Source organism: Microcaecilia unicolor, chromosome 2, assembly GCF_901765095.1.
Source record: "Microcaecilia unicolor chromosome 2, aMicUni1.1, whole genome shotgun sequence".
In the NCBI taxonomy this organism is placed as follows: domain Eukaryota; kingdom Metazoa; phylum Chordata; class Amphibia; order Gymnophiona; family Siphonopidae; genus Microcaecilia; species Microcaecilia unicolor.
Window position 1 is genome coordinate 67,763,463 of NC_044032.1, and position 27,124 is coordinate 67,790,586.

General features: G+C 43.5%; 1 protein-coding gene across 1 annotated transcript in view; it reads right to left on the reverse strand.

Moving 5' to 3' along the window:
- ADAMTS12 (ADAM metallopeptidase with thrombospondin type 1 motif 12) overlaps positions 1–27,124 on the reverse strand; it is a 744,436-nt gene that overhangs the window by 172,140 nt on the left and 545,172 nt on the right. Inside the window, exons 17-18 of the mRNA XM_030193011.1 lie at positions 21,131–21,257; positions 5,806–6,016 (exon numbers count right to left, since the gene is read on the reverse strand). Coding sequence (XP_030048871.1) covers positions 5,806–6,016; positions 21,131–21,257 — 338 coding nt within the window. The remainder of the gene's footprint in view (positions 1–5,805; positions 6,017–21,130; positions 21,258–27,124) is intronic.

Sequence of the window (27,124 nt, forward strand, 5' to 3'; positions counted from 1 at the left end):
CCCATCCCACACCCATGACCATGCCCCCTTTTCAGTTTTGCGACCTAGAATTCACATGAAGAATTTTACGTGCAAGTTCTGCACATAAATTCTTTTTTGAGTCCATGAATTTTTATGGAAGTTTTGCAATTTTGAAACAAGACAAGCCAATTGTCAAAAATAATAACAAATGTAACATAAGTTACAATAAAACAATAACACTAAGATTAAATGCCTTGTTCATACAATTTATTATGAAAAGAAGATTAGTATAACAGAGTGCTGTGACCTGATGGTAACTACAAAGAATAACAAGACTCTAAATATTTATCAACAGGAGACCAAATTTTGGCAGTCCAACATGTCTTGCCCAATTTTCCTGCTAAGGATATTTCAGATTTATGGATTTGTAAAATTAGGTGCCATCAAAAAATAGAGTTGAGATTAGAATTATTTTTCCAATGCAGAAGAACCATTTTAAGTGCAGCAGTAAGCAAAATGTTCAGTAATTTTTGTTGGGAACTATCCAATTGGTCCTGAACTAGTACTGAACCAAGAAAGATAATGGGAAACGTGATTGGACCCTGTATAGGAAGAATATTAGTTATAAAAGTCCATATTTGCTCCCACAATTCCTTAGTTAATTTACATTCAAAAATCATATGTATTAGTGTACCAGGATACAAGTGGCAAGACCAACATTTGTTATTAGTAACAAGCTCAGCCATAGCCATCTTATGGGGAGTCCAGATTGCCCTATGACGAAAAATATAAGGATTGCATATAACTGGCTGATACTATAGACTTGTTTGATTTAGACCAAAGATAAATCCACTGTTGAGGGGTAACTTGAATTTGGAGGTCGTTTTCCCAAACTGAACATAAGCTAAGCTTACTGCAGGAATTTTTTTGCAAAAAGAATTTGTATATTTATGATACCACATGGCCCTTATGGGATATATTAAAGAGAAGCATGAATTGAAGGTGATTTTAAATTGAGATTGGAGATTACATTATTATGAGTGAGATAGTGCTTAATCTGTAACCATTTAAAATATTGGTTGGAAGGTAAAGAGAAATTAGAACATAAATCTTCAAAGGAAGTGATGTTGTTATCAGAGAAAACATGAGCAATTGTCTTTATTCCACACTTTGACCATACCTCCCAAAATATGGATAGCTTATTAATTTTAATCAATGGATTGCCCCATAATGTGGAATGCAATGAAATATTGCTTGGAATTTCCATATAACTATCTAGTTCGTGTAGACAAGAAAACGAAGAAGAAATTATATTGTTAGTTCTAAGATGTTTCAGTAGAAGCACTGGTAAAAGATTAGGACTCAAGGAAAAAACCCACAAAAACTGCTCTATTGCTAACCAAGTTGGAGAATAATGTAAAGGCTTGATTAACCAATACGCTGCCTGTTGTAGCATAAATGCTTTATGATAAATATAGAAATCAGGAAACAGGACACCAGCCTTTTCTTTAGTGTTCTTAAGAGTTTTCAGAGCAATCTTTGGAGGTTTATTATTCCATAAAAAGTTTGATAAAATATTATCAATTTGTGAAATCAGTCTTGGGAAAAAGAATCGGTAACATACTGAAAGTGAAGTTAATTTTGGCCATCAGCATCATTTTGATTGTGTCTAGTCGGCCCCACCATGAAAAATGAAGAGGATGCCAGGAATTAGTAAGATTCTTAATCATCTCTAAAATATTTTTTTTTGTTTAAATCCAATGTATCTTCCCAAGAGGGGCAAATACTAATACCTAGTGAACAAATACATTTGAACGACCAAATCAGACCATGCGGCAAAATCATGTCAGGAGTCACATGTACATTAAGTGGCAATACCTTGGTTTTTTGCTTATTAATTTTATAACCGGAGAGTTTAGAATAGCCAGAGATAAGGCGAAACAAGGCCGGAAGGGAGTCATTAGGATTTGATACGAAGAGCGTTATGTCATCTGCGTATGCAGAGATTTTCACCTCCAAATTTCAAATAGAAATACCAGCGATATTTATATTACCTCTAATTGCTATAAGGAAGGGCTCTAGAGCTATATTAAAAAGGGAGAGGGAAATGGGACTTGATATACTGCCTTTCTGTGGTATTTTGCAACTACATTCAAAGTGATTTACATATATACAGGTACTTAAAAGGAGACAGAGGGCAACCTTGCCTAGTACCTCTTTCTAGCTGAATAGGATCTGATAAGGTATTATTTAATAAAATTCGCGCAGTTGGATTACTATACATTACTTTAACTTGAGTTACAAAGAGATCTGGAGCGCTAAACCATTCAAGAACAAATAAAAACTGCATTCTATTCTATCAAAAGCCTTTTCCACATCTATGGAAAGAGCTATAATTGGGAGTGAATGGGATTTGGCTAAAATGGAGATCTCATGAAAAAATCTTGAATTATCTGAAATGAGGCGATGGGGCATGAAACCCACTTGATTTGGATGGATAATAATTCCAATAATTTTAGTGAGCCAGTTAGATAATACTTTTGCATAGATCTTATAATCTGTATTAAGAAGAGAAATTGGTCTATAATTGGAAATTAAAGTATGATCTTTCTCAGGTTTTGGGAGGACTGTAATAGTTGCTTCAGCAAATCTATTATTAATATTCGGATTCAATTCTAAAGATTGAAAGTAAGAGAGCAAATGAGGCAAAACATCTTTTAGAAATATTCGATAAAATTCACAAGAAATGCCATCAGGCCCTGGGGATTTTTTAGTTTTCAATTGAGAAACTGCTTGTTGGAGTTCCTTTGAGGTAATGGGAGACAACATATGTTTGATGTCATTTACCTTCCATTTGTTACTTGAAAGCATCTGCAAAAAGGAATCAAAGTCTATTGAGTCACCTGAAAATTCTGATTTATATAAAGCAATATAGAAAGAATGAAATGCCTCTAGAATATCTTTAGAAGAAGACAAAACTTTATTATTATGGTTGATTATTGGAATTTGTGCTTTAAGCCTTTTACGCTTCAAGAAATTAGCCAAAGAAGACCCTATTTTATTCATTTCAAAGTACATAGAACGTTTCTGTATAAAAATAGCCTCACCAGCTCTTTTGCTCCAGATCTTATTATATTCATATTAGTTTTTAATGAGGGAGTTAAATATCTCTGTATCCTGATCCATCTGACATTTATGTTCTAATTCTTTGATGAGAATCTCCAGTTCATTTAATCATTTATTATTGACTTTGTATTGAACCACAGAGATAGAAATAAACTCTCCACGTAAGGCTGCTTTATAAGCCTCCCAATTTACTATTGCATTAGTATCAGATGGATCATTATGCTGAAAGAAATTCTTGTTAAATTCTGAGATTCCTTTAACATAAGCATCAACTGAGAGTAACTGAGAATTTACATAAGTACATAAGTAATGCCACACTGGGAAAAGACCAAGGGTCCATCTAGCCCAGCATCCTGTCCACGACAGCGACAAATCCAGGCCAAGGATATCTGGCAAGCTTCCCAAACGTACAAACATTCTATACATGTTATTCCTGGAATTGTGGATTTTTCCCAAGTCCATTTAGTAGTGGTTTATGGACTTGTCCTTTAGGAAACCGTCTAACCCCTTTTTAAACTCTGGAATTCGTTGCCGGAGAACGTGGTGAAGGCGGTTAGCTTGGCAGAGTTTAATTATGCGTTGGGTGAAGAAAGCTTTTCTCCAATTTGTTTTAAATTTACTACACTGTAGTTTCATCGCATGCCCCCTAGTCCTAGTATTTTTGGAAAGCGTGAACAGACACTTCACATCCACCTGTTCCACTCCACTCATTATTTTATATACCTCTAACATGTCTCCCCTCAGCTGTCTCTTCTCCAAGCTGAAAAGCCCTAGCCTCCTTAGCCTTTCTTCATAGGGAAGTCGTCCCATCCCCACAATCAGTTTCCACTGGGGAGACCTAAGAGTATTGGGTGAATTTAAACATAACGAAAAAGAAGTTGCCGCATGGTCTGAGAGAGTAATAGGTTCTATATGGACTTTAAGAACGCTCCTGAGGAGGTTATTAGAAATAAGAAAAAAAGTCAATACGTGAGAAACTGTGATGTGGAGCAGAAAAAAAGGTGTATTCCCTGCCAGAGGGTGAAAATTGTCTCCATGGGTCAGAAAGATGATATGTGTCCATCAATAACTGCAAGGTGATTCCAGTTTGGGGACATGACAACAAGCGTTGGATTGTCTATCCAACCAAGAGTCTAAAGGCATATTGAAGTCACCTGCAATTATTAAAGGAAGAGGTTCACATTTTGCAATTTTATTTGCTATGGTGTGAAAAAAGGAGGGACAATCCTGATTGGGCGCATATACATTTAACAAAAGGAATTCTTGTTGTAATAAAGAAACCTTGGCCAAAACCCATCTTTCTTCATTATCTGAAATCTGATACTTAAAACTGACCATTTAGGTCTTTGTGAAGAAGAATTGAGACACCATTTTTCTTTCTTTGTGAGGGTGAACTAACTGTTAGGTTAATCCAATTAGTATTTTTAGTAAAAAATTCTACTTCAGGAAGATGGGTTTCTTGCAAAAATATAACATGGGCATTCATTTTTTTTAATGCCAGCATGACCTTCTTCCTTTTAACAGGACGCCTAAGCCCATGAATATTCCAAGAAACAAATTTACATGAGAACAATTGAGACATTATCAAGATACGGAAAAGTCTATAACATATGCTTTGGAAAGATGGCACAATTGGTGTGATGGTCCTGTCAGACATGTAAATATATAAATGCAATCCATATTACTTTTGAGGCAAAATAATATGTGTTTCTACAAAGCTTATGCAATTTTATTTGAGACTGTGTGTGTGTGCCAATAAAGTCCTTATTTAATCCCATCCTGGAACAAATATAGGGCTTCTTTTTTGTCACTTCCACTTCATTTTAGGAACCACACAGGGGCGCACTTAGCACCAATTCTATAATGGCTTAAGGGCGTGCCCAGGCCATTATAGAATGCTAGAAATAAAGCTGCACTACCATGCCAAAAGTTAGGCATGTCTACTTACACAAGGTCAATGGCGGGCATAAGTGGGCACACCAAAGTGTTCCATGCAACATGTACAACTGGAAGAATTCTATAAGGTGTGTGCATCACTTGGTGACTCATGTGTATGCCAAGTGATTTAGATGCACTAAGCACAGCCAATCACTAGACTAGAAACTAGAAACACTATCGCCCCCCCTAAATTTAGGCACCAGCTTATAGACTTGACTTTTAGGAGACCCTTTAGAAAGGTGCGTAAGGGCCTATGCACGTCGAGCACACGCCAAATTGGCATTACTGCCCAGCTACTGTGTGCCCCAGATGGTAATTCTGAATTTGGCATATGCCACAAACACGTGGTAGAAAATATTTTTATTTTCTACTACGGGGCACCTACCCGGTGGTGAACAGCTGTGGTCTTATGCTGCATGATTACCGCCCGGGTAGCCCGTGAGACCTTACTGCTAAGTCAATGGGTGGCGGTAAGTTCTCAGGCCAAAAATGGATGCGCGCTGGATTTCATTTTGCCGCACGTCCATTTTACAGCCAATTAAAAAAATCCCTTTTTTTTCCAAACGTGGTGCAATAAGGGTTTGGCGTGTGCAAAAACATGCGCCCACACTGCCACAGACCAGTTTTTGGCATGCCTTTGTAAAAGGACCCCTCTAAGGCAGCAATGAGTTAAGTGAGTTGCCCAAGATCACAAGGAACAGCAACAGCATTTGATCAGGGCTTCCTTAGTTGTCAGCCTGCTGCTCTAACCCCTAGGGTATTCCTCCACTCCTGGCTTACCTCACTCCAGTTGCTTACTGTCCAGTCAGATGGACACAGAATATCTCTGTTGCATGAAAAATGGGCCTTGGGTTTAGGAAGATGCTGGCAGTCTTTAGGAGGCAGGGCTTGCTCATCTGATCCCACTGTCTGAATGCAAAGAACGGTTCGCTTCTTCTCACCTGTGGGTCCACAGGTTGTCGAGCACTTCTGCCAATCTCCCACCCACCATCTACAAGCAGATCATTAAGAATAACGAACATCAAAAAGGAAAATGGTCGAATCTACAATAAGTTAGGATAAACCACTTATGGAGCCTATTTGGACATTATATGTAGACTTGATTTAAAATTGTGTTACACAATATTTTTAAACAATGGTTCAAAATAGTTTTAAGCTAGAAATCTAAGGTATCCTTTACCTCAGAATGCACCTGAAGCTGTCGTTAAACTCACTGCAAATATAAAGTTCAATGAGGCCTATATTACAGCTAAACTAGGAGCTCTGAAGTCCAAATAACATGCAATGTCAAGTTTTTGCTAACTAGCAATTGGCATAGTTTAATGTTCACCAGGCATTTGGTATAAAAATATAAATTCAGCACATCCTAAAATATATTTGAAGCATGGAAGATAAACCAGCACAGATGGTCTCTTTCAAGGTAATTTCATACAGAATACTTGGGTTAATAGGGCAAGAACATGCCTATTTTATACTGTAAAGATACATAGAACAGCAGTTTAGGAAGGTCATATAGAGGTAATTCCAGGTCCAAGCCAGGACATGTGGATTTCCCATACCATTTTACAAGAAGCTGTGCAAATGTAAAGCCTCTAAGGGCTGCATATCCCTGCCCCATCCATGTCTAGAGACAGCAATGATGTTAGAAAGTTGGATGTGGGGAAAAAGAACCAACTCGTGGATATTCAAAGTGATTTAAGTAGGTAGGAGAGGCTCCTGCCTGCTTAAATGACCTGTGGCTTTCTAACCACCAATATTCAGTGGCATCTAAGTGGGCAGTGCCTCTGAATGGCTCCTCAGAGAGTGGGCAAGTCAGGGGCAGTACTGGAGGAGCTGGCAGGTATGCGGGTGCCAGCAATATTCAGTGCCAGTACCCACCTAGCTAAGTGGGTGAATTTAGGATAGCTCAAATGCTGTCCTAAATTCACCTGCTTAGTTATGTAGGTGCCAGCACTGAATATTGGGCCAGCACCTGCATAACTTAAAAATATCCCAGACCCCTCCAGTCCCCCTCCCCGAATGAGTAGGCCCCTTCTGATCCCTCTCCCTCCCAAGAAACAACCTCCTCCCATGCTTTCCATCACTATAGGCCCTCCCTGGGACTACCTGGTGGTCCAGTAGGGGCCACTAGCATTGAATTTCAGGGGTTTTTTTTGGTGTCACAAACATAGCAACTGTCTGGTGGCTAAACTTAACTGGTCAGCCACTGAAAATCAGTGGTTACCAGCTATGTTATGCAACAAAGCTGGTACTGGGCTTGCCACTGACTGAGATGTTCAGTGGGAGATAGCCGTTTATCTCCTGCTGAATATCAGCAGATAGCCAGCTTGAGGGTATTTAACCAGCCAGGTGCCATTCCTGGCTGATTAAATACTTTTGAATATTGGGGTGACAGAGCCTAAAAACATAGCAACAAGTGGCCATTTTTGAAAAAAAAAAAAAAGAAAGATGTTTTGCTGTTTTGAAAATCGCTACATTTGCCACTTGGATTCTGGACATTTTGAACAAAGAACCAGGTTCAATATATAGCAACAACAAAAAAAAAAATCACCAATGAAAAGTAATGCGCCTAGGCATATTCTATAAATGTCGCTTAAAGTTAGGTGCAGTTTATAGAATATGCTGAAGTGCTTGGTCTGGCAACTACATTTAGGTGCAGCCAGTGGCGTAGCAAGGGCGGGGCGGTGGGGGCGGTCCGCCCCGGGTGTCAGCGGGTGGGGGGGTGCTCTGCTCCTGCTGCTCCCACCCTGTCCTACCTTTAAAAAATGTTTTCGCAGCGCCGGAGTGCCTGCTAGTAAAAATATCCTCGACGTCGCGTCCGGCCTTCCCACATTGAGTCCCACCCTCCTCTGAGGTAACTTCCTATTACCGCGAGGGTGGGCGGGACTCAATGTGGGAAGGCCGGACGCGACGTTGAGGAGATTTTTACTAGCAGGCAGACGCAAGGCGCTGCCTGCCACTCCGGCGCTGTGAAAAAATTTTTTAAAGGTAGGACAGGGTGGGAGCAGGAGAACGGAGCGGGTAAGTGTGTCGTGTCGGGTGGGAGGGGGGCTCAGACGGGAGAAGGGGATTGGGGAGGGGTGGGGGAGCTGAGAGGGGTGCTCAACGGGGAGAAGGGGATTGGGGAGGGTGGGGGAACCCAGATGCGGGTGCTCAGAGGGAAAAAGGGGATTGGGGAGGGTGGGGGAGCCCAGATGTGGGTGCTCAGAGGGCGAGAAGGGGATTGGGGAGGGTGGGGGAGCCCAGATGGGTGCTCAGAGGGGAGAAGGGGATTGGGGAGGGTGGGGGAGCTCAGACGGGTGCTCAGAGGGGAGAAGGGGACTGGGAAGGGAGTGCTCAGATGGGAGAAGGGGTCTGAAGCTGGAACTGGGGTCTGACAAGGGGGCAGGAGGGAAAATAGGGTCATGCCTGGGGCAGGTGGGAGAATGGGTCTGGGGCTGAAAAGGGGGGATGCAAGGCATGTAGTGGATGGAGGGGGCTGGAACTGGGGGCTGAAAAGGAGGGCAGTTGGGATAAGGGGGCTAGTACTGGAACTGGGGGCTGAAAAGGGGCAGGGGCTGAAACTGTGGGGACTAGGGGCTTTAAAGGGGGCAGGGAGAACTGGCTGGAGCTGAAGCTCGGGACTGGTGAGAGAAAAGGGCTGGGGTTGAAACTAGGGGCTGAAAAGGGGACAGGGAGAAGTGGCTGGGGGCTGAAGCTCGGGACTGATGGGAGAAAAGGGCTGTGGACTGGTGGAATAGTGGGGCTGAAAAGGGAGGCAGGTGGGAGATGTGGGCTGGGGCTGGAACTAGGGGCAGGTGGAATAAGGGGGCTGGAACTGGGGGCTGAAAAGAGGGGGCAGAGAGAGAGAGAGAGAGGGGACAGACCCTGGATGGAAGGGGGAAGCGTGAGGGAGGGCAGACCCTAGATGGATGGGAGAGGGAGGCAGACAGATTGAAGGGGCAGAGAGAAAAGGCAGATGTTGGGTGGAAGGGGAGAGAGAAAGAGGGCAGACTGGGGCAAATGGTGGATGAAAGGGGCAGAGATAGAGGGCAGATGTGGATGGGAGGGAGAGAGAGGGCAGATGTTGATGGAAGTGGGAGAGAGAAATGGCAGACTGGGGAAGATGGTGGATGGAAGGGGCAGAAATAGAGGGCAGATGTGGATGGAAGGGAGAGGGAGGGCAGACATTGGATGGAAGGGGCAGAGAGAGAGGGCAGACAGTGGGTGGAAGGGACATTAGAGAGGGCAGACACTGGATGGCAGAGAGAGAGAGAGAGCGAAGACAGATGCTGGATGGAAGGAAGACAGTGAAAAGAAGATGAGGAAAGCAGAAACCAGAGACAACAAACTGAACTGTAAATATATATTTTTATTATTTTGCTTTAGGATATAGTATTGTAGCTGTGTTAATAAATGTTTATAAATAGAACATGTAAATAAGGTAATCTTTTTATTGGACTAATTTTAATACATTTTGACTTAACTTTCAGAGAACAAAACCCCCTTCCTCAGGTCAGGATAGGATACTGTAACAGCACTATACTATATTGACCTGAGGAAGGAGATTTTGGCCTCTGGAAGCTAAATGTATTAGTCCAATAAAATGGTATTATTTTATTTTCTGTATTTGTTTTATTTCTATTTGTTAATTTGTAAAGTGGTGATTGGTATTTGTTAGTTTTTTTCAAATTTACATCTGCTGTCTTTATATTTTGCACAGTACTAGGGGACATTTTCTGTTTCTGTGGTGTTGCATTGTATGCAGAGTCTGGCATCGGGGGTTCAGTTTAATTTTTGTCTAAATAGAAAGTTTATGATTACTTATTCTATAATGGATTAGGGTGTATTTGTGTTTGTGAAAAAGACATGGCTTTCAATTGGCATTGATTGTGCAAGATCGACGATCTGTACTATTCTGTCTGGTTTCGTTTTACAATAGGTGAATTGATGTTCTAGTGCTCACTGTAGTGTTTAAGATGCTTTCCTTTTCCTTGCGTGACTCGTAGAAATTACTGCTTATGGTATGGTAGAATTGCTCTATAGGTCCTGAGTGTTTTGTATTCTCGGTATGCCTAGTACTGGATTTGGGGGGGGGGGGGGGGGTGTTAAAAAATGACCGGCCCCGGGTGTCAACTACCCTAGCTACGCCACTGGGTGCAGCCATTTACGTCAAATAAAATTTGGTGTAAATGCCCACGCCTAATTTATGCACGGATCGGGCATATTCTATAACTGCACATATAGTTTTTAGGAACACCCATGAACCGCCCATTCCACATCCATGGCCATGCCCCCTTTTTACATTCATGTCATAGAATTTATGCATATCAATTTATAGAATACGCCTAGCAAGTTGTGCTTGAAAATTCTAATTAATGCCAATAATTGCTTAAGTCACCAATTAGCGCTGATTGGCTTCTTATTCAATTAAGTTGTGCACATACCTTGCCCCTCTCTCCTCTGATGCAAATTCCTGTTTCCGCGAGGATGGGCGGAAAAGAAGTTACATCACAGGAGGGTGGGGTATGCTCCAGGGAAGGCTGAGGCTCTGAGGCAACTCTGCCCTGCTTCAATCACTGTGGTGCCGCTACGGAGGTGAAGTGGAAGGACCGAGGGGAGGGAGGGAGGGAGACGCCTGCATCGGGAGAATCTGTGGACTGTCGCAAGCAGGGGTGCAGTCACGGACACACAGGTACCTGGCTGGCTACTATTGTTGGGGGACCTGAGACAGGAATGGGGGTCCTGGGTCCCTGAGGCACCCTGTAGCTACGCCACTCTGAGGTACAACATGAATCAATAACATAGTTTTGAATAATATTCAAAATTTTATTGGTAGTCAGTGAAGGCTCTTCAAGGTTGGAGTGACATGTTCCAATTTTTTTAAAATTAGTATGTAGTCATGCTGCCTCATTTTGAACAACTAGTAGAGCTTGTGTCTCTGCTACTGACATGCCAAGATATAAAGAATTGCAATATTCCTTGTCATCAAGCAGATGCAGCCATTACAGATGGGTTGTGCCCATCAACCAGCAGAGGGAGATAGAGAGCACACTTTTTTCAGTGCCTCATACCAGCTTGCTCCACTGCCTCTCTTCAGTATTCTCTATCTCCCCTAGCAGAGTGGCTGCAGCTTCTTCGAGCTCCATCTAAAATCTGCCTGGAGGTTGCTCCTGTGCTTTTGCCAGTTGTTAGCAGGAGTGTTGGAAGCTATAGCAGCTTCACTTTAAAGGCACATAGGTTCGCCCTTTCCCTGCCTTACCCATACCTCCGTGGATGTGGACACATTGCTTAGCTTTCCCTGTCCTTCCCCACCAAAAGTGGATGCAGGCACATAGGTTTGCCCTTTCCCTGCCTTTCCCACTCACCTGAGCCTCCGGAGTTCTATTTACCTCTGTTTTCCTCACAGCGTTAAACAAAAAAAGAAGTTGCGTTGCGCTTTGGCGCTTAGACGCTGGAACAGAGGTTTTTCCTTGCCTTTTTCTCTGGGACCGGAGCTGTGATACTCGGTCCAGTGAGGTAAGAGTGTTTTCTGACTCCTCCGGGGTGGGCCTGCGATCGGGGCGATTTTGGCGCGAACCACCATTTTGAATTTTACCACCATTTTCGGCGATGGCTGCAGAGACAGTACAGCGCTGTTCCAAGTGTGGCAAGCGCAGATCAGCAGCGTGGCTCTGTAAATCGTGCTGTACAGACGTTAGAGCCGGCCCGAGCATGGCGAGTGATGATTCTTCGCGCTCTGAGCTGGCAGCGGGCGCTATTTTGAATTTACCACATGGCGCGACCTCCGCTGAGACGGAGAGTCCTGAGCCCGGGGGGAGGCCTCGGAGTGAGGCTGATATGGGAGCTACTAGCCCCGGCAGAGATCCGGGTGCCCAGGGTAAGTTTTTCTCCCCTGATTTTGTCTTATTAATGCATAAAGCATACATGCTTAAAAGAGCTCTCCCACAAAGCCCGGCATGGGCCTCTTCTAATGCCCCCCCCAGTGGATTCTAGCCTGGGTATGCCCTCTGAGGCGTTATTCCCTGATAATTGGCAGAATATGAAGCGCAGAAGGGCTCATTCCCCTTCAGAGAGTGCTGCACCTCCTCCCCCCCCCCCCCCCCCCCCCCCCCCCCCCCCGTGGTCGGGCTGCGAGGATTCGGAGGACTCTGGCAGGCCTTCATGGTCTGAGGAGCCAGAGTCTGGTGCAGAAGTGATTCAGGATCTGGACGATCCCTCCGTGGTGAGGATTTTCCACCGTGATGAGCTGCCAGCGCTTATTTCTGATGCCCTGCAGGCTCTCTGTGAATCCTAGGATGGCTAGTACCAAAAAGCCTGCTCGAGCCTTTCCTTTGCATGACTCCATCCAAGAGCTTATTTCGGCTCAATGGGCTGACCCCGAGGGACCTTTGAAAGTTTCCAGGGCTATGGGGCAATTATACCCTCTGAGTGAGGAGCATATGGCTCACTTTGCTATGCCTAAAGTGGATGCCCTAGTCACAGCTGTGACGAAGAGAACTACCCTCCCGGTTGAAGGAGGTGTTGCCCTGAAGGATATTCAAGACCGTAGACTGGAATCAGCACTTAAACGGTCATTTGAAATTGCAGGACTCACTATTCGGGCGTCTGCATGCAGTTGTTATGCTGCTAGAGCCTGCCTGGCTTGGTTGCAACAGGCAGTGGAACAGCCCGGTGATGGAGCGGAGCCCTTTTCAGATGTGGCTCCGCGGATGGAGTTGGCCTTGTCCTTTCTTGCTGACACCCTTTATGATATTGTCAGAGCTTCGGCTAAACACATGGCAGTAGCAGTGGCGGCTCGCCGTCTTCTTTGGCTACGGCATTGGGCGGCGGACATGGCCTCTAAGCAAAGGTTGGTGAAGTTGCCCTTTCAAGGCCTTCTCCTGTTTGGTGAGGAGTTAGAGAAAATTGTGAAGGGCCTGGGTGAGGCTAAACCCCAGCGCTTGCCCGAAGATAGGCCTCGACCTTCCTCTAAGGGTGCAGTGGTCCACTCCTCTTACAGACCTCGCTTCCGTGAAGCTCGAAGGTACCGCCCGGGGCGTTCTGCTGGGTTCACTTCTCGTGCCCGTTTTCAGCAGAGGAACTCCTTTCGCTCGGACAAATGTTCCACAGCCACTGGCTCAAGGCCTGGAGTTCAGGGACGACCCTCTCAATGATGGTGCGCCGGCCCTCTCCTCGAGTCCTGTCATCGGAGGACGTCTTTCCCTCTTTGCCGAGGAGTGGGCCAACATTTCCTCAGATCAGTGGGTCTTGGACCTGATCAGAGACGGTTACAGAATAGAATTGGACGCCCCTGTAAGAGACGTGTTTGTGGAGTCCCGATGCGGTTCTGCCGCCAAACGGGTGGCGGTAGAGGAGACTTTACAAGGTCTGATTCAGATAGGGGCCGTGTCCCCGGTACCTCCCGCCGAACACTGCTGCGGCCGCTACTCCATCTACTTTGTGGTGCCGCGAAAAGGAGGGTCTTTTCGCCCTATTCTGGACTTAAAAGAATTAAACAAGTCCCTGAGAGTGCGGCATTTTCACATGGAAACCCTGCGCTCCGTCATTGCGGCGGTACAGCCAGGAGAGTTTCTCACGTCTCTGGACCTGAAAGAAGCTTACTTGCACATTCCAATTTGGCCCCCGCATCAGACGTTTCTGAGATTTGCGGTGATGGGAAAGCATTTCCAGTTCCGGGCCTTGCCTTTTGGCCTCGCAACAGCTCCCCGCACCTTTTCGAAGGTTATGGTGGTAGTAGCTGCCTTTCTAAGGTGAGAGGGTATTCGGGTTCACTAGTACCTGGACGACTGGCTCATTCGAGCAAACTCTGCTGCAGAGAGTCAGCATGTAACAGCCAGAGTGGTCTCAGTACTTCAATCTCTGGGCTGGGTCGTCAATTTGGCCAAAAGTCACCTGACCCCCTCGCAGTCTCTAGAATATTTGGGGGCCAGGTTTGACACAGCCTCGGGGTATGTGTACCTACCTGAGCAAAGGCGGTGCAAGCTTCAGAATCAGGTCCGTCTGCTCCTGAGGATGCCCCGCCCGCGAGCTTGGGACATTGTCCAGCTGCTTGGATCGATGACGGCCACCATGGAAATGGTGCCCTGGGTGAGAGCGCACCTGAGACCTCTACAGTATGTTCTACTCCAAAGATGGTCTCCAGTATCTCAGGATTACCAATGCAGACTCTCTTGGCTCCCTGCGGCCCAACTCAGCATGGAGTGGTGGCTTTCAGACAGCATGCTGCGGCGAGGAATGCCGCTGGTGCTCCCCGATTGGTGCCTAGTGGTGACAGATGCCAGTCTGCAAGGGGAAACATGCCCAGGGTCTATGGACACCCGAGGAGTCGGAGTGGTCCATCAACCGCCTAGAGTTGAAAGCAGTGTTTCAGGCGCTTCTGGCCTTTCAAGTGACCCTGGAAGGATTGGCTGTCAGAGTGATGTTGGACAACACAACAGCAGTGGCCTACATGAATCGACAAGGCGGCACTCAGTGCAGAGCTCTAGCCGCGCAGGCCGAACAAATTTGCCACTGGGCCGAGCTGCATCTACAGTTTCTGTCGGCAGCTCACATTGCAGGTCAGAGCAACGTGCAAGCCGATTATCTAAGCAGGCATCAGATCGATCCAGCAGATTGGGAACTTGCAGACAAAGATTTCCTGCAGATATGTGCCAAGTGGGGCAAGCCCATGATGGATCTAATGGCGACAAGCTCCAATGCCAAAGTCCCGTGCTTCTTCAGCAGACGGAGAGATCCTCGCGCGGCGGGGTTGGATGCCTTGGCTCAACCCTGGCCTCCGGGCCTACTGTATGTGTTCCCTCCGTGGCCCTTGATAGGGCGAGTGCTCCTGTGGATTCGGCTGCATCCAGGAGAAGTGGTTCTCGTTGCCCTGGATTGGCCCAGGAGGCCTTGGTATGCGGAACTCCGACAGATGCTCGTGGAGGATCCCCTTCAGTTACCTCTGGTTCCCAACCTGTTGTCACAGGGTCCGGTGACCATGGAGGACACTGGCCGATTTGGTCTTATGGCCTGGCAATTGAGAGGGCGCAATTGAGAGGCAGAGGCTATTCCAATAAAGTAATTACCACTCTCCTGCAAGCCTGCAAGCGTTCAACTTCCGTGGCTTATGCCAGGATTTGGCGCCAGTTTGAAGTCTGGTGTGCTTCCAGAGAGATCACACCCCTGCGGGCTCCTGTCTCGCTGATGCTGGACTTTTTGCAGGATGGTGTACAAAAAGGCTTGGCCTATAATTCCCTGCGGGTGCAAGTGGCAGCATTGGCCTCCCTGCGTGGCAAGGTTGAAGGCGTGTCTTTAGCTGCTCATCCGGATGTGGCACGGTTTCTTAGAGGGGTGCTTCGGCTCCGTCCTCCCGTGCGTGCACCTTGTCCAGCTTGGAACCTGGGGCTAGTGCTGAAGGCCCTTCAGGGTGCTCCATTTGAACCATTTCGGCGTGCTTCAGAGAAAGATTTGACACTGAAGACCGTCTTGTTAGTGGCCATTACTTCGGCGAGACGGGTGTCAGAGCTCCAGGTGCTGTCCTGTAGAGACCCTTTTCTGCAGTTTTCAGAGTCCGGGGTCACGGTTCGGACCGTGCCTTCCTTCTTGCCTAAGGTGGTTTCAGCGTTTCACCTAAACCTATTTTCTTGCCCTCCTTTGTCGAGGAGGAGTTTCCAGAATCTTTTGGGCAATTGCACCTGTTGGATGTGTGCAGGACTCTGCTGCAGTATCTGCGAGTTACTAACTCTTTCAGGACCTCTGATCATCTGTTTGTTTTGCTATCAGGTCCTCGCAGAGGGTCTCCAGCGTCTAAAGCCACTATTGCCTGCTGGCTTAAAGAATCTATCTTTTCAGCTTCTTTGCTTGCCGACCGGCCTCCGCCTGATGCCTTTAAGGCGCATTCCACTAGAGGAATTTCCTCTTCTTGGGCTGAAACTGGAGCACTCTCTCTTCAAGAGATTTGTAGTGCAGCAACATGGGCTTCTAAGCTCTCTTTTGCCCGACATTACAGGCTGGATGTGGCTGCCAGGAGGGACGCACATTTTGGAGCGCAAGTGCTGGCGCGTAGTGTGGCTTGTTCCCACCCTATCTAGGGATTGCTTTGATACATCCCATCTGTAATGGCTGCAGCTGCTTGATGACAAGGAAGGGAAAATTAGGTTCTTACCGTGATAATTTTCTTTCCTTTAGTCATAGCAGATGCAGCCATGATCCCTCCCTGTCTGATGCTATCTGCTGTAAATCTATTTCAGGTTCTGTTCGTGTTTCCTGGAGATTCCGTCCTTGGGAGAAAGTCGGAAAACAGTCTTCAGGATTCTTGTTCAATTAAAGGAGGATGACTTAATTCCCTCCAGTTTCATGTTTTGGAGGATGAGTTTATTCCTCCAGTTATGTCTCAGTGGAGGATGAGTTTATGCCCTCCGGGAGGATGTTTCATTCCCTCCATTCTGAGGGAAACAAAAACATCCAAATTGGTATTTTCAAAACCGATTTGTAGATGTTTTTCTATGACTTCTGTTAAATGTGCATTCAAATCACAAGGGGGGGGGGGGGGGCATGCCAGAGGCATATTAAGGATGGGACCTGGGCATTCCTAACACTTAGATATTTTTCTGCCATAATGGAACAAAACAAAAACATCCAGGGTTATAAGTTGGATGTTTTGGTCTAGACCTGTTTTATTAATGAATAAGCCACAAAAAAGTGCCCTAAATGACCAGATGACCACTGGAGGGAATCAGGGATGACCTCCTCTTACTCTCCCAGTGGTCACTAACCCCCTCCCATCCCAAAAATTTTGATTAAAAACATTACTTTCCAGCCCCTATGCCAGCCTCAGATGTTATATTCAGGTCTATTAGAGCAGCATGCAGGTCCTTGGAGTAGTCTAGTGGTGAGTGTAGAGCACTGCAGACAGGTGGACCCAGGCCCATACCTCCCTTACCTGTTACCAGGGCCGCTGAGAGGGGGGGCAGGGGTGACAAAATTCCCCGGGCCCGGGATTACAAGGAGGGCTCGGCACCGGGGTCTCTCGCCCTCTCCTGCTCCCAGGCCATCGGCGCCGCAGTCCCCAGTCTCTACCTGCCTACCCTCAGCTCCCTTCTGTCTGCCACCTGGTCCCCTGAATTTAAAAAAAATCTTGAAATCAGCAGCGCAGCGCCTTCTGTGTGACAGCAGCAGATCGCCTCGGGCAGTACTTCCCTCACACTGTGTCCTGCCCTCCTCTGATGTAACTTCCTATTTCCGTGAGGGTGGGACACAGTGTGAGGGAAGGCCTGCCCGAGGCGATCTGCCGCTTTCACACAGAAGGCGCTGCGCTGCTGATTTCGAGATTTTTTTTTTAAATGAAGGGGGTTGAATGGCAGACAGAAGGGAGCTGAGGGAAGGTAGGTGGAGACTGGGGACTGTGGTGCCGGCGGCCTGGGAGAAGGAGAGGGAGCCAAAAGCGACAGCAGTAGCGATTGTGGGGAGGAGGGGCAGGGTGGTGGTGATCCTTGGAGGGGGGGGAGGGTTGGGGATAGGGGCTGGGGACGGCCTTGCCCCGGGCCTGGCTCAGTCTGTCAGCGGCCCTGCCTGTTACACTTGGAGTGGAAACTGTGAGCCCTCCAAAACTCACCAGGAACTCACTGTACCCACATTTAGGTGCCTCCTTCACCCATAAGGGTTATTGTAGTGGTGTACAGTTGAGGGTAGTGGGTTTTGGGGGAGCTCAGCAGACAAGATAAGGGAGCAACGGTGAGATGTGTACTTGGGAGCATTTATTTGAAGTCCACTACAGTGCCCCCTAGATTGTCCCATTGCTCTCCTGAGATGTCTGTGTGGCCACTTTACTAAGGGGTCTTTTACAAAGGCACGCTGAAAAATGGCCTGTGGTAGTATAGACACATGTTTTGGGTGCACACAGAATCTTTTTTCAGCGCACCTGTAAAAATTGCCTTTTTTATTTTTGCCAAAAACGGATGCGCGGCAAATTGAAAATTTCCACGTGTCCATTTTGGGTCTGAGACCTTACCACCAGCCATTGAACTAGCAGTAAAGACTCACGCTGTAACCAAGCGGTAATGACCTACGCATGCCAAATGCCACTTGGTGCATGTCCGATATGAGTGTCCAAAAATAAATATTTTTTGGATGCGCGTATCGGACGTACACCAATAATGAAATTACCGCAAGTGCCACACGGTAGCAGGGTGGTAACTCCATTTTGGTGCACATTGGGGGCGCGTAGACGCTTACACGGCTTAGTAAAAGGGCCCCTAAGAATGCTGGCTCCTCCTACATCCCAAAGGCATGATTTTGTGCATTTTTCATTTGGACTTTTTTTCCCCCGAAAATGGACCAAAAAGATAAGCGCACCAGGGGCTTAGCCAGACAGCAGATTCTGGGTGGGCCTAGGCAAGAAGTGGGTGGGCACCAAGTGTTCTCCACCCCACCAAAAAAATATCTCAGCTGGTGGAAAAGTGCTTCTCTCCACCTTGGCAGTCTGCAGCAGGCAGGCGCTGAAAACTGAGAACGTGCAGGTGCCGGTATCGTGGAGAGTAGCGTTTTTGTTACCATCAGGGGGAAATCTTTAGCTGGCAGAGATTGGGATCCCCACCAGCTACTTCTAAATGTGTATTACTATTGGGTGGGCCTGAGCCCTATGTAGGTGGGCCCTGGCCCACCCCAGCCCACCTGTGGCTACGCCACTGAAGCGCACGTTTTTCTGTTTTGAAAATGTCTATATTCCTCACTTGAATTTTGGACGTTTTTAGCAAAACGCCCAAAGTTAGACTTAGATGTCATATCAAAAATGCCTCTCTTTGTCAAAGAAGACTCAATACATCGTCCAACATACATAATTTTTGTCTTGGCAAAGTTCAAAGATAGGTCATGGTGCTGCATCCACTCAGTGATTGCATCTAGATACACAGTCAAAGTTCTCAGGAGATCACAAGCCTTTTATAATTATAAGGGAAAAAACTGAATGTTGTCAGCGTATATACTATACGAAAGCCCCAATTTCTGAAAGACTTCACCTAAAGAAACTATGTAAATATTGAAGAAGAGCTGACAATGCAGATCCTTGAGGCATGCCACAATTTGTCAAATAATTTCCTGAAACATGTTCACCGATGTTTTACCAAAAAGGGTCTATTGTGCAGATACGATTCAAACCATAACAACACTTTATCACTTATCCCTATAGTTTTCTTAACAAAAGATTCTGATTCACCATGTCAAAAGCAGAATACCCAAAGTAACTAAAGAAAAAGAAGCACTGCCATCCATCCCAGGTTTGCAGTTCATCTATTAAAGATAGTAATAACAATTCAACACTGTGTTTTTGTCTAAATCCATATTGGAAAGCATTTAACCCATCCTTACTATTCATGAAATCCTGCAACTGTTTTAAGGCTTCTTTTTCTAGTACTTTTGCTAAAAACGGCAATACTGAAATTGGTCTATAATTTCCCGGGGGTGTGAAATGGATGGGGAATTTGCCTTACAAACAACAAAGTTGTTTTTACCGCATGTTAACTGTTAATCTGGGAGATAATCGAGCAGTTTACTTCACCTCAACAGGTGTAATTAACTGTATTGCATTATCAGCCAATTGAAAGGGACAGATCTATGAAAGGGAATGAAGGTGGAGGGGGGATGAGTGACAGACAATGAGCTGGGGTTAATGAGTGGATCAGAGGCAGAATAAGGGAAGATGAGGCTGGGGAGGAGAAGAGTACAGAGGTAGAAATGGTGATTAGAAAGTGGTTGGGAAGTAAGACCAATGCTGGACAGACCTCTACAGTCTGGGTGCAATAAAACGGCAAAAACAGATCAGAATCAAGGCTAGAGTGGACTTCGATGGCAACTCCAGTGGTTGGGAAGTAAGACCAATGCTGGACAGACCTCTACAGTCTGGGTGCAATAAAACGGCAAAAACAGATCAGAATCAAGGCTAGAGTGGACTTCGATGGCAACTCCAGTGGTTGGGAAGTAAGACCAATGCTGGACAGACCTCTACAGTCTGGGTGCAATAAAACGGCAAAAACAGATCAGAATCAAGGCTAGAGTGGACTTCGATGGCAACTCCAGTGGTTGGGAAGTAAGACCAATGCTGGACAGACCTCTACAGTCTGGGTGCAATAAAACGGCAAAAACAGATCAGAATCAAGGCTAGAGTGGACTTCGATGGCAACTCCAGTGGTTGGGAAATAGGACCAGTGCTGGGCAGACTTCTTAGTCTATGCCCACAAAATTGGCAAAGACAGATAGAGGTTAAATATACCAGTGTTTAATCATGAAGAAGTGGATCCTGTGGAACTCTGGTCACCTTGTTGAGCAGACTGGATGGGTTTTTATCTGCCGACATTTATGATTTTACTATGGATTAAAGGTAAGGAGGGGGAACAGATGCTGAGGTTATGTAAAGGTTAAGAAACTTTAGGACACAAAGACCCAAAGTGTGAGCTATATATTGCATACTAAAAATTAAGAGGTCCTTTTACTAAGGCCTTTTTGGGGCCTAAAATGGAGGTGCGGCAAAATAAAAATTGGCGCACATCCATTTTGGGCCTGAGACCTTACCGCCACCCGTTCACTTAGCGGTAAGGTCTCACGCGTTAACCCAGCAGTAACTGTCAACGCACGTACAATGCCGAATACTGCCCGGATAGCGCTGCGCGCCAGAAAATAAAAATTATTTTCCAACGCATGTAGTGGCTGCGTGTAAAAAATGAAATTACTGCCCGGGCCACACAGTAGCCGGGCAGTAATTCCAAATTGACACGTGTTTTGCGCGAATAGGCGCCTATGCAGCTTAGTAAAAGGACCCCTAAGTCACATATGTAGCAGTTTGTCTGGTTTGCTTTCAGCCAAACATTTCTGAAACTTTTTTTAGAAAATAAGATCTAGGTTACCACTAGCAAATTAGTCTCATCTCATTCATAGCTCCTAGCCATTTACATCTCATAAGAGCACAGCACAGTATTGTGATGCTAATCAGTGACTTCCACCAGAGGCTTGACAGCTGTCTACTCTTCACTATGTATGGAAAGCCCTACCCATCCTTTCCATCTGCACACATGGTGCTGAATTTTTATTGTACAAGGCATGCAAGTGAACTCATGCATACTCTGCTAATTTGCTTTTCTCTGGAAGTTGTTACCTGGGTGGGCAGTCCTTTTCATTACAACTCTTTTGTCTTGTGCTTGGCTGTGTTTCTGCATCACAGAACGTTTTTTTAACTACACCTCTCCCCTTTTTCACACAACGGGCTGCTTGTCGCTTAACACCTGTGGCCAAATATAATTATTCATATTTAGTTTTGGTTTTATCTCCTAAAAAAAGACTTTCAAAAAACAAGTCACACAATGCAATGGTATGAGTTTGATATAAAAACCACTGGAAGTATTCAAAATAGTCAAGAAAGATAAGGACCAAATAGGTCAATTCCTGCTTAAATGCCAAAACAACAACAACAAAACACAACTCACAAGAAATGCAATATATGTTGAATTTTAAAGTGAAGAGAACAAAAAAAGGGCAAAGGCCCTTCAGGTGCAGGACAATGTGAATTCTTTTATTCAAAGGACTCAACATGGGCCTTGTTTCGGCGACAATCTACCTGCCTCAGGGGTCTGATAAAATACAAAGAAATCAATTTATGAACATAACATTAATAAAATCATAAAAATGTATCAATACCTGATATATATGTTACATGTACAAACAATAATAATAATACAAATAAATACATTCCCATCATTTGTATGCAATCATATTTTATTTGTATTTATTTATGCATTCTTGTATCCCACTGTTATCCAAAATCAAATTTCGGTTCAAAGTGACTTACAATTTACATTATTAGGTGAGAATTACAATATTATATCCATTATTACATGAAAAGTACATTGACAGTCTGTATATTAGTCTATAGAATTTTCAGAGAGGCTAGTCTATGTTTTTGTCTGTTGCATTTTCGGAAAGGTAGTTTTGAGGAGGTAGGGTTATGATTTATGTAGTTGTCTGAAGAGTATTGATGAGCTGATTTGTAGACATTGGACGTTGATTTTGAGGATGTAGAATGATGATTTATGTAGTTGTCTGAAAGTATTGAGGTGATTTGTAGAGGTGGGATGTTTATGGGGATGGGATGTTGATACAGGTATGATGATGGTTTGTGTGGTTGTCTGAAGAGTTTTGATGAGGTAGATTTGTAGGGGTAGGTCGTTGGTATCTTATGTAGTTAGCTAAAGAATTTTTTGAAGAGTTAGGTTTTCATTTCTTTCCTGAATTGAAGATAGTTTGTGATGCCTCTTGTGGCTTTCCGTATTGAGTTCCACCATTTGGAGCCCAGGTAGCTAAATCCTGCTATGTTTTATAGGTTATGTTTCTACATTTGGGTAGCTGAAGTAGTAAATAGTCTCTGGTTTCTGGACTTGCATTTCTCGGGGATAGTTCAATGAAGTCTAGCATATATTCAGGTGGCATTCCAAATAGTATTTTGAAAATGAGGGTCCTCGTTTTGAATAGTAGTCTTGCCTTGATTGGCAACCAGTGCGGTATTTTGAGTAGTGGAGTTGCTCTTTCATATTTCAACATCTTGAATATCAGTCTTGCTGCTGTGTTTTGGACTGTTTGTAGTGATTTTAGTGTGGTTTCTTTGCGCCCTACGTATGCTGCATTGCAGTAATCTAGTTGTGATAGTATTGTCCAGAAAGATTGTCTGGGAAAATAGTCTCTGATCCATCTCAATTTCCATAGTGTTTTTGAAGCATTTTAAGGTTAGTGCTGATAGTTGACTGTCTAGTAATGGATGTTTATCAAGAATAATTCCTAGCATTTTTAAGTGTGTTTCAGTTTGGTGTGTTTGATGATTTGTTGTGAAGTTTTGGTAAGATAAAACTAAAAATGTGGTTTTGTCTCTGTTTAATTTGAGTTTGAAAGTTGTTGCCCAGTTCTCCGTGAGGTCCAGGCCTTTTTTATACTTACACGGTCTGTGCCAGAGCCGGTGGTTGGGAGGCGGGGCTGGTGGTTGGGAGGCGGGGTTAGTGCTGGGCAGACTTATACGGTCTGTGCCCTGAAGAGCATAGGTACAAATCAAAGTAGGGTATACACAAAAAGTAGCACACATGAGTTGTCTTGTTGGGCAGACTGGATGGACCGTGTAGGTCTTTTTCTGCCGTCATCTACTATGTTACTATGTTACATTGAACAGTATTGGTGAGATTAGAGAACCTTGTGTTACTCCACAATCTATGAGGATGATATCTGGTTAGACATTTTTACAATGTAGGATCTGGTCCTTAGAAAGCCATTGAACCATGCTGCTACTGCTCCGCTGATACCCATGTTGTTCAGTAGGTTCATTAGTGTTGTGTGATCTACTAGGTCGAACGCACTTGACATGATAAATTGTAATAGCAATATGTTTTGTCCTTGGCATATTAAGGTTCTGAACTTTGTTATCAGGGTGGTTATGACCGTTTCAGTGCTATCTTTCATGACTATTTGACATAAAAATACATAAAATATCATAAAATGTGTACTACTGGAAATTATAGTTAAAATTAAATATATAAAAAAAAAAGGACATATAGTTCAAATTTGAATCATAAAAAATATGCCACCATGAAATAGAGCTGCCTTGCTTACCAGATAAATCTTCTATCCAGCAATATGGAACTGCCACTAATATGACTAAAATGGAAGTAAAAACGTAAAATGAATAAAAAATATCATCTAAAATTATATATATTGTGGTATACCATCATAGTCCTTGTTCACCAAGTAAAAGCTAGTGCTTAACTCAAATTGAAAATGTTAGAGGCAGTAAGAAAGCTATAAGTGAAGCATCCTACAATTAAAAGTAAAAAATGCTAAACAGCATGTGTATGAATCAGTAGTTGGTAAAGTATAAACTATTTGCTTATAACATAAATTGTGAAAAATATGAGTGTGCTATGCTTCAAAAAGGTAATAAAAGTACAGTATTGGAATGACTAAAAACAGGATACAAGTGAGCTAAAGTGATTGGTGGGGACAAAATGCCTAGGAGGTGCCAAAATGTGATCAAAACATTATTAGTCCATAAGAGACGTGTTAAGTACACTAATAAGTGTAATATTTGAGAAGAAAGAAAATGCCTGTAAATTGATTGAATAGCTTACCAAGAAGCCATTTTACTAAGCCGCATAGGCGCCTATGAGCGCCCAATGCATGTCAGTTCAGAGTTACTGCCTGGCTACCTCATGGCCTGGGTGGTCATTTCATTTTTTTTACACGCGTTTGCTACGCGAGGCGTAAAATAAATTTTATTTTCTTGCACGTGGCAGAAACAGGGTGGTAATTGTCATTCTACTCACGTAGACTATTACCACCTGGTTAATGTGTGAGACCTTACTGCTAAGTCAATGGGTGGCGGTAAGATCTCAGACTCAAAATGGATGCACACCAATTTTGATTTTGCCGCACGTCCATTTTCAGCAAAAATTTGAAAAGTCCTTTTTTACAGGCGCGCTGAAAAATGGATATGCGTGCACCCAAAACTCATGCCTACACTAGCACAGTCCATTTTCAGTGCACCTTAGTAAAAAGACCCCCAAATGAATACTCCTAATTTCAATCCGTGCATCTAGAAATACTATGACAAAAAAAAAATCAAAATCTGATAAAGTAGACCACGTTAAGTAAATTGAACACATGGATAAATCATAATATGATAAAGCTTACCATGAAGTTGAAGTTAAAGTCTTAATCCTGCAGATGTGCAAAAACCGCCAAACAGAAAAGGCAGCACATACGCAGTGGTCATTAACCAAAGCAGTGAAAGTGCAGAGAGCCCAAAATGTCATTGGTGACATAATGCATAGAGTGCAAGTATGATACTGTCAATGTGTAATCGGCTGTCAAACGTGGTGTTTGAAAGATTATTACATTTACCAGATTAATGTGACCTCTTTATAAATAAAGGTGGCACGCATGTGGTTTGTGTGCATTGCCAGTAACATGATAAGTCATCACAAAAAGAGAGCGTAACATTTTGTGTTTATACAAATAAATGTGTATATAACTTATTTTTTCATACACATAAGAGATATTGCTTCTTTATCAAACATAAAAACAAGATGAAGAACGTGGAATTTTAAAATCAATTTATTCTCCCAAAACAGATAAAGTATTGTTTTAAAACTACAATGGGAATTTTTTTAAAATAGTAGTGGTGTTATCATAGTAGATTGGCAGCAAGAATATAAAAACATATATAAATATGGTCAACATAATAAGATAAAGGCAAATTAAGGCAAGGCAAGTTTGCCCTGCCATCCTTGTAATACTTTCACTTCGTTCTTGCATATCCTCAGCCAGTCTACTTACAAAATGTACTGATGTGTCTCCAGATATCTTTATGTTGTTGAAGCAAGTGCTATTTTTGGTTAAACAGACAGAAAGCAGTTGAAGCCGGCCAAAATCGGCTTTCGATTATACCGATTTGGCCGGCTTTAGGAGAAGGCCGGCCATCTCCAGATTTGTGTCGGAAGATGGCCGCCTTTCTTGTTCAAAAATAAGCAGGATAGCCTAAAGCAGAGTTTCAGTGCTGTGATATGGCCTAAAGCTATACTGAAAAGGCTGCAGAATAGAAAAGTCATCAATATAGGAAATCAATTATTTTGATACTATAGATTCCATAAGTTTCATAAAGAATGGAATACTAGCAATAAGCCTATAGTTTGATGGCATAATAGAGTCTAGAGAGTGAGATATAACAAGTGGTGTGAGAATAATTCTACCCATAGAAGAGGGAGAAAAAAAGTCACTCCGTAAACCACAATTTATAAAAGTAGAGATCCAGAATAAAGCATTGGAAGGAAGCTTTTTAAAAAACATTACTGGATGTAGGTCCAAAGGACAAGAAGATAAACTTAATTTAGACAGCAGAGAGACTACAAGTGTTTCAGATTCTCCCAAAAAAGCAGACCAATATCTGTCAACTGGTATATGCTGATCATCCTGGGATTGACAATCACAAACTTGAGATGGAACGCTTTGTCCTGCGAAGAGTGTTAATTTTGTTTTTTCAGAAAAATAATTTGCCATAATCTCAGAATCAGGGCATTCAGTCCTTAAAGACAATTGAGGAGGAGAGATTAAATCATTCCAAAGCTAAAAAAAAAAAAAAGAGATTTCTGATTACCACGTTCAGATCTAATTATTTGACAAAGCCTGTGAACCACATTGAACTCAAGAGGCTGAATGTGGGGATTCGAGTGTCATAGTAAAGTAAAGAGCACATGATTTTCATACTTATCCATCTATGCTCATTTGGCTCAGAATTGACACAGTCCTAAATATTGAGTTACCTATATCATATGCATTTAGCATAAGTTCATTCCTTATGCTTATCTGACAAGTTCTCTGATGAAAATAAGAAACTGTTTGACATTTTAGTTAGCATTGCTATTAAAACTGTGTTTGATGATTGCAAAAATATCAGTGAGGTCAGCTTTAGGTTTTGGTGCTTACACATCCATGTTTGATTATATATACAGTAACTCAGGTACTGAGTGGAAAGAGATACACACATATAAATCACTTTAAGTACTTATTTTAAATGACCGCCCAGCAGGAGGATAAACGACCTCAGAGATCACAAAGCGTGTTTCTCCACTAAATCATACATGGATTAAAAAAACTGACTTTCAGCAGTAAATCAATCATCGGTCAAAATAACCTCCTTTCTCTCAGCACCATGCACATTAATTATACTGGTCTATCTATTTAAAAAAAAATTCAGTTTTATATTTTTTTTCATATGAAAACTATAAAATCAGTATTGCAACTATGGAGACGACATCAACCCTCCATCTTCTTGAAAAAGCAGCAATTAATTCAAAAAGGTCAATACTTTCAGTGACACTTATGTATGCTGGATCCCTTTACTGGAAGATTTGTTTTGCTATTAGTTTTTGCTAAGTGTTATTATATATAAATGGTCTTTGATATTTGCTTCTTAGTTAGTTTTCTTTGGTTTCTATATATTAAAATAAAATATATGAACTTAAAAATGTAAATTAAGGAGCCTGTTAACTAAAGAGCAGTAAGCGTAACTGCTTACTGCTCTTTAGTTCACAGGCTCCTTAATTTACATTTTTAAGTT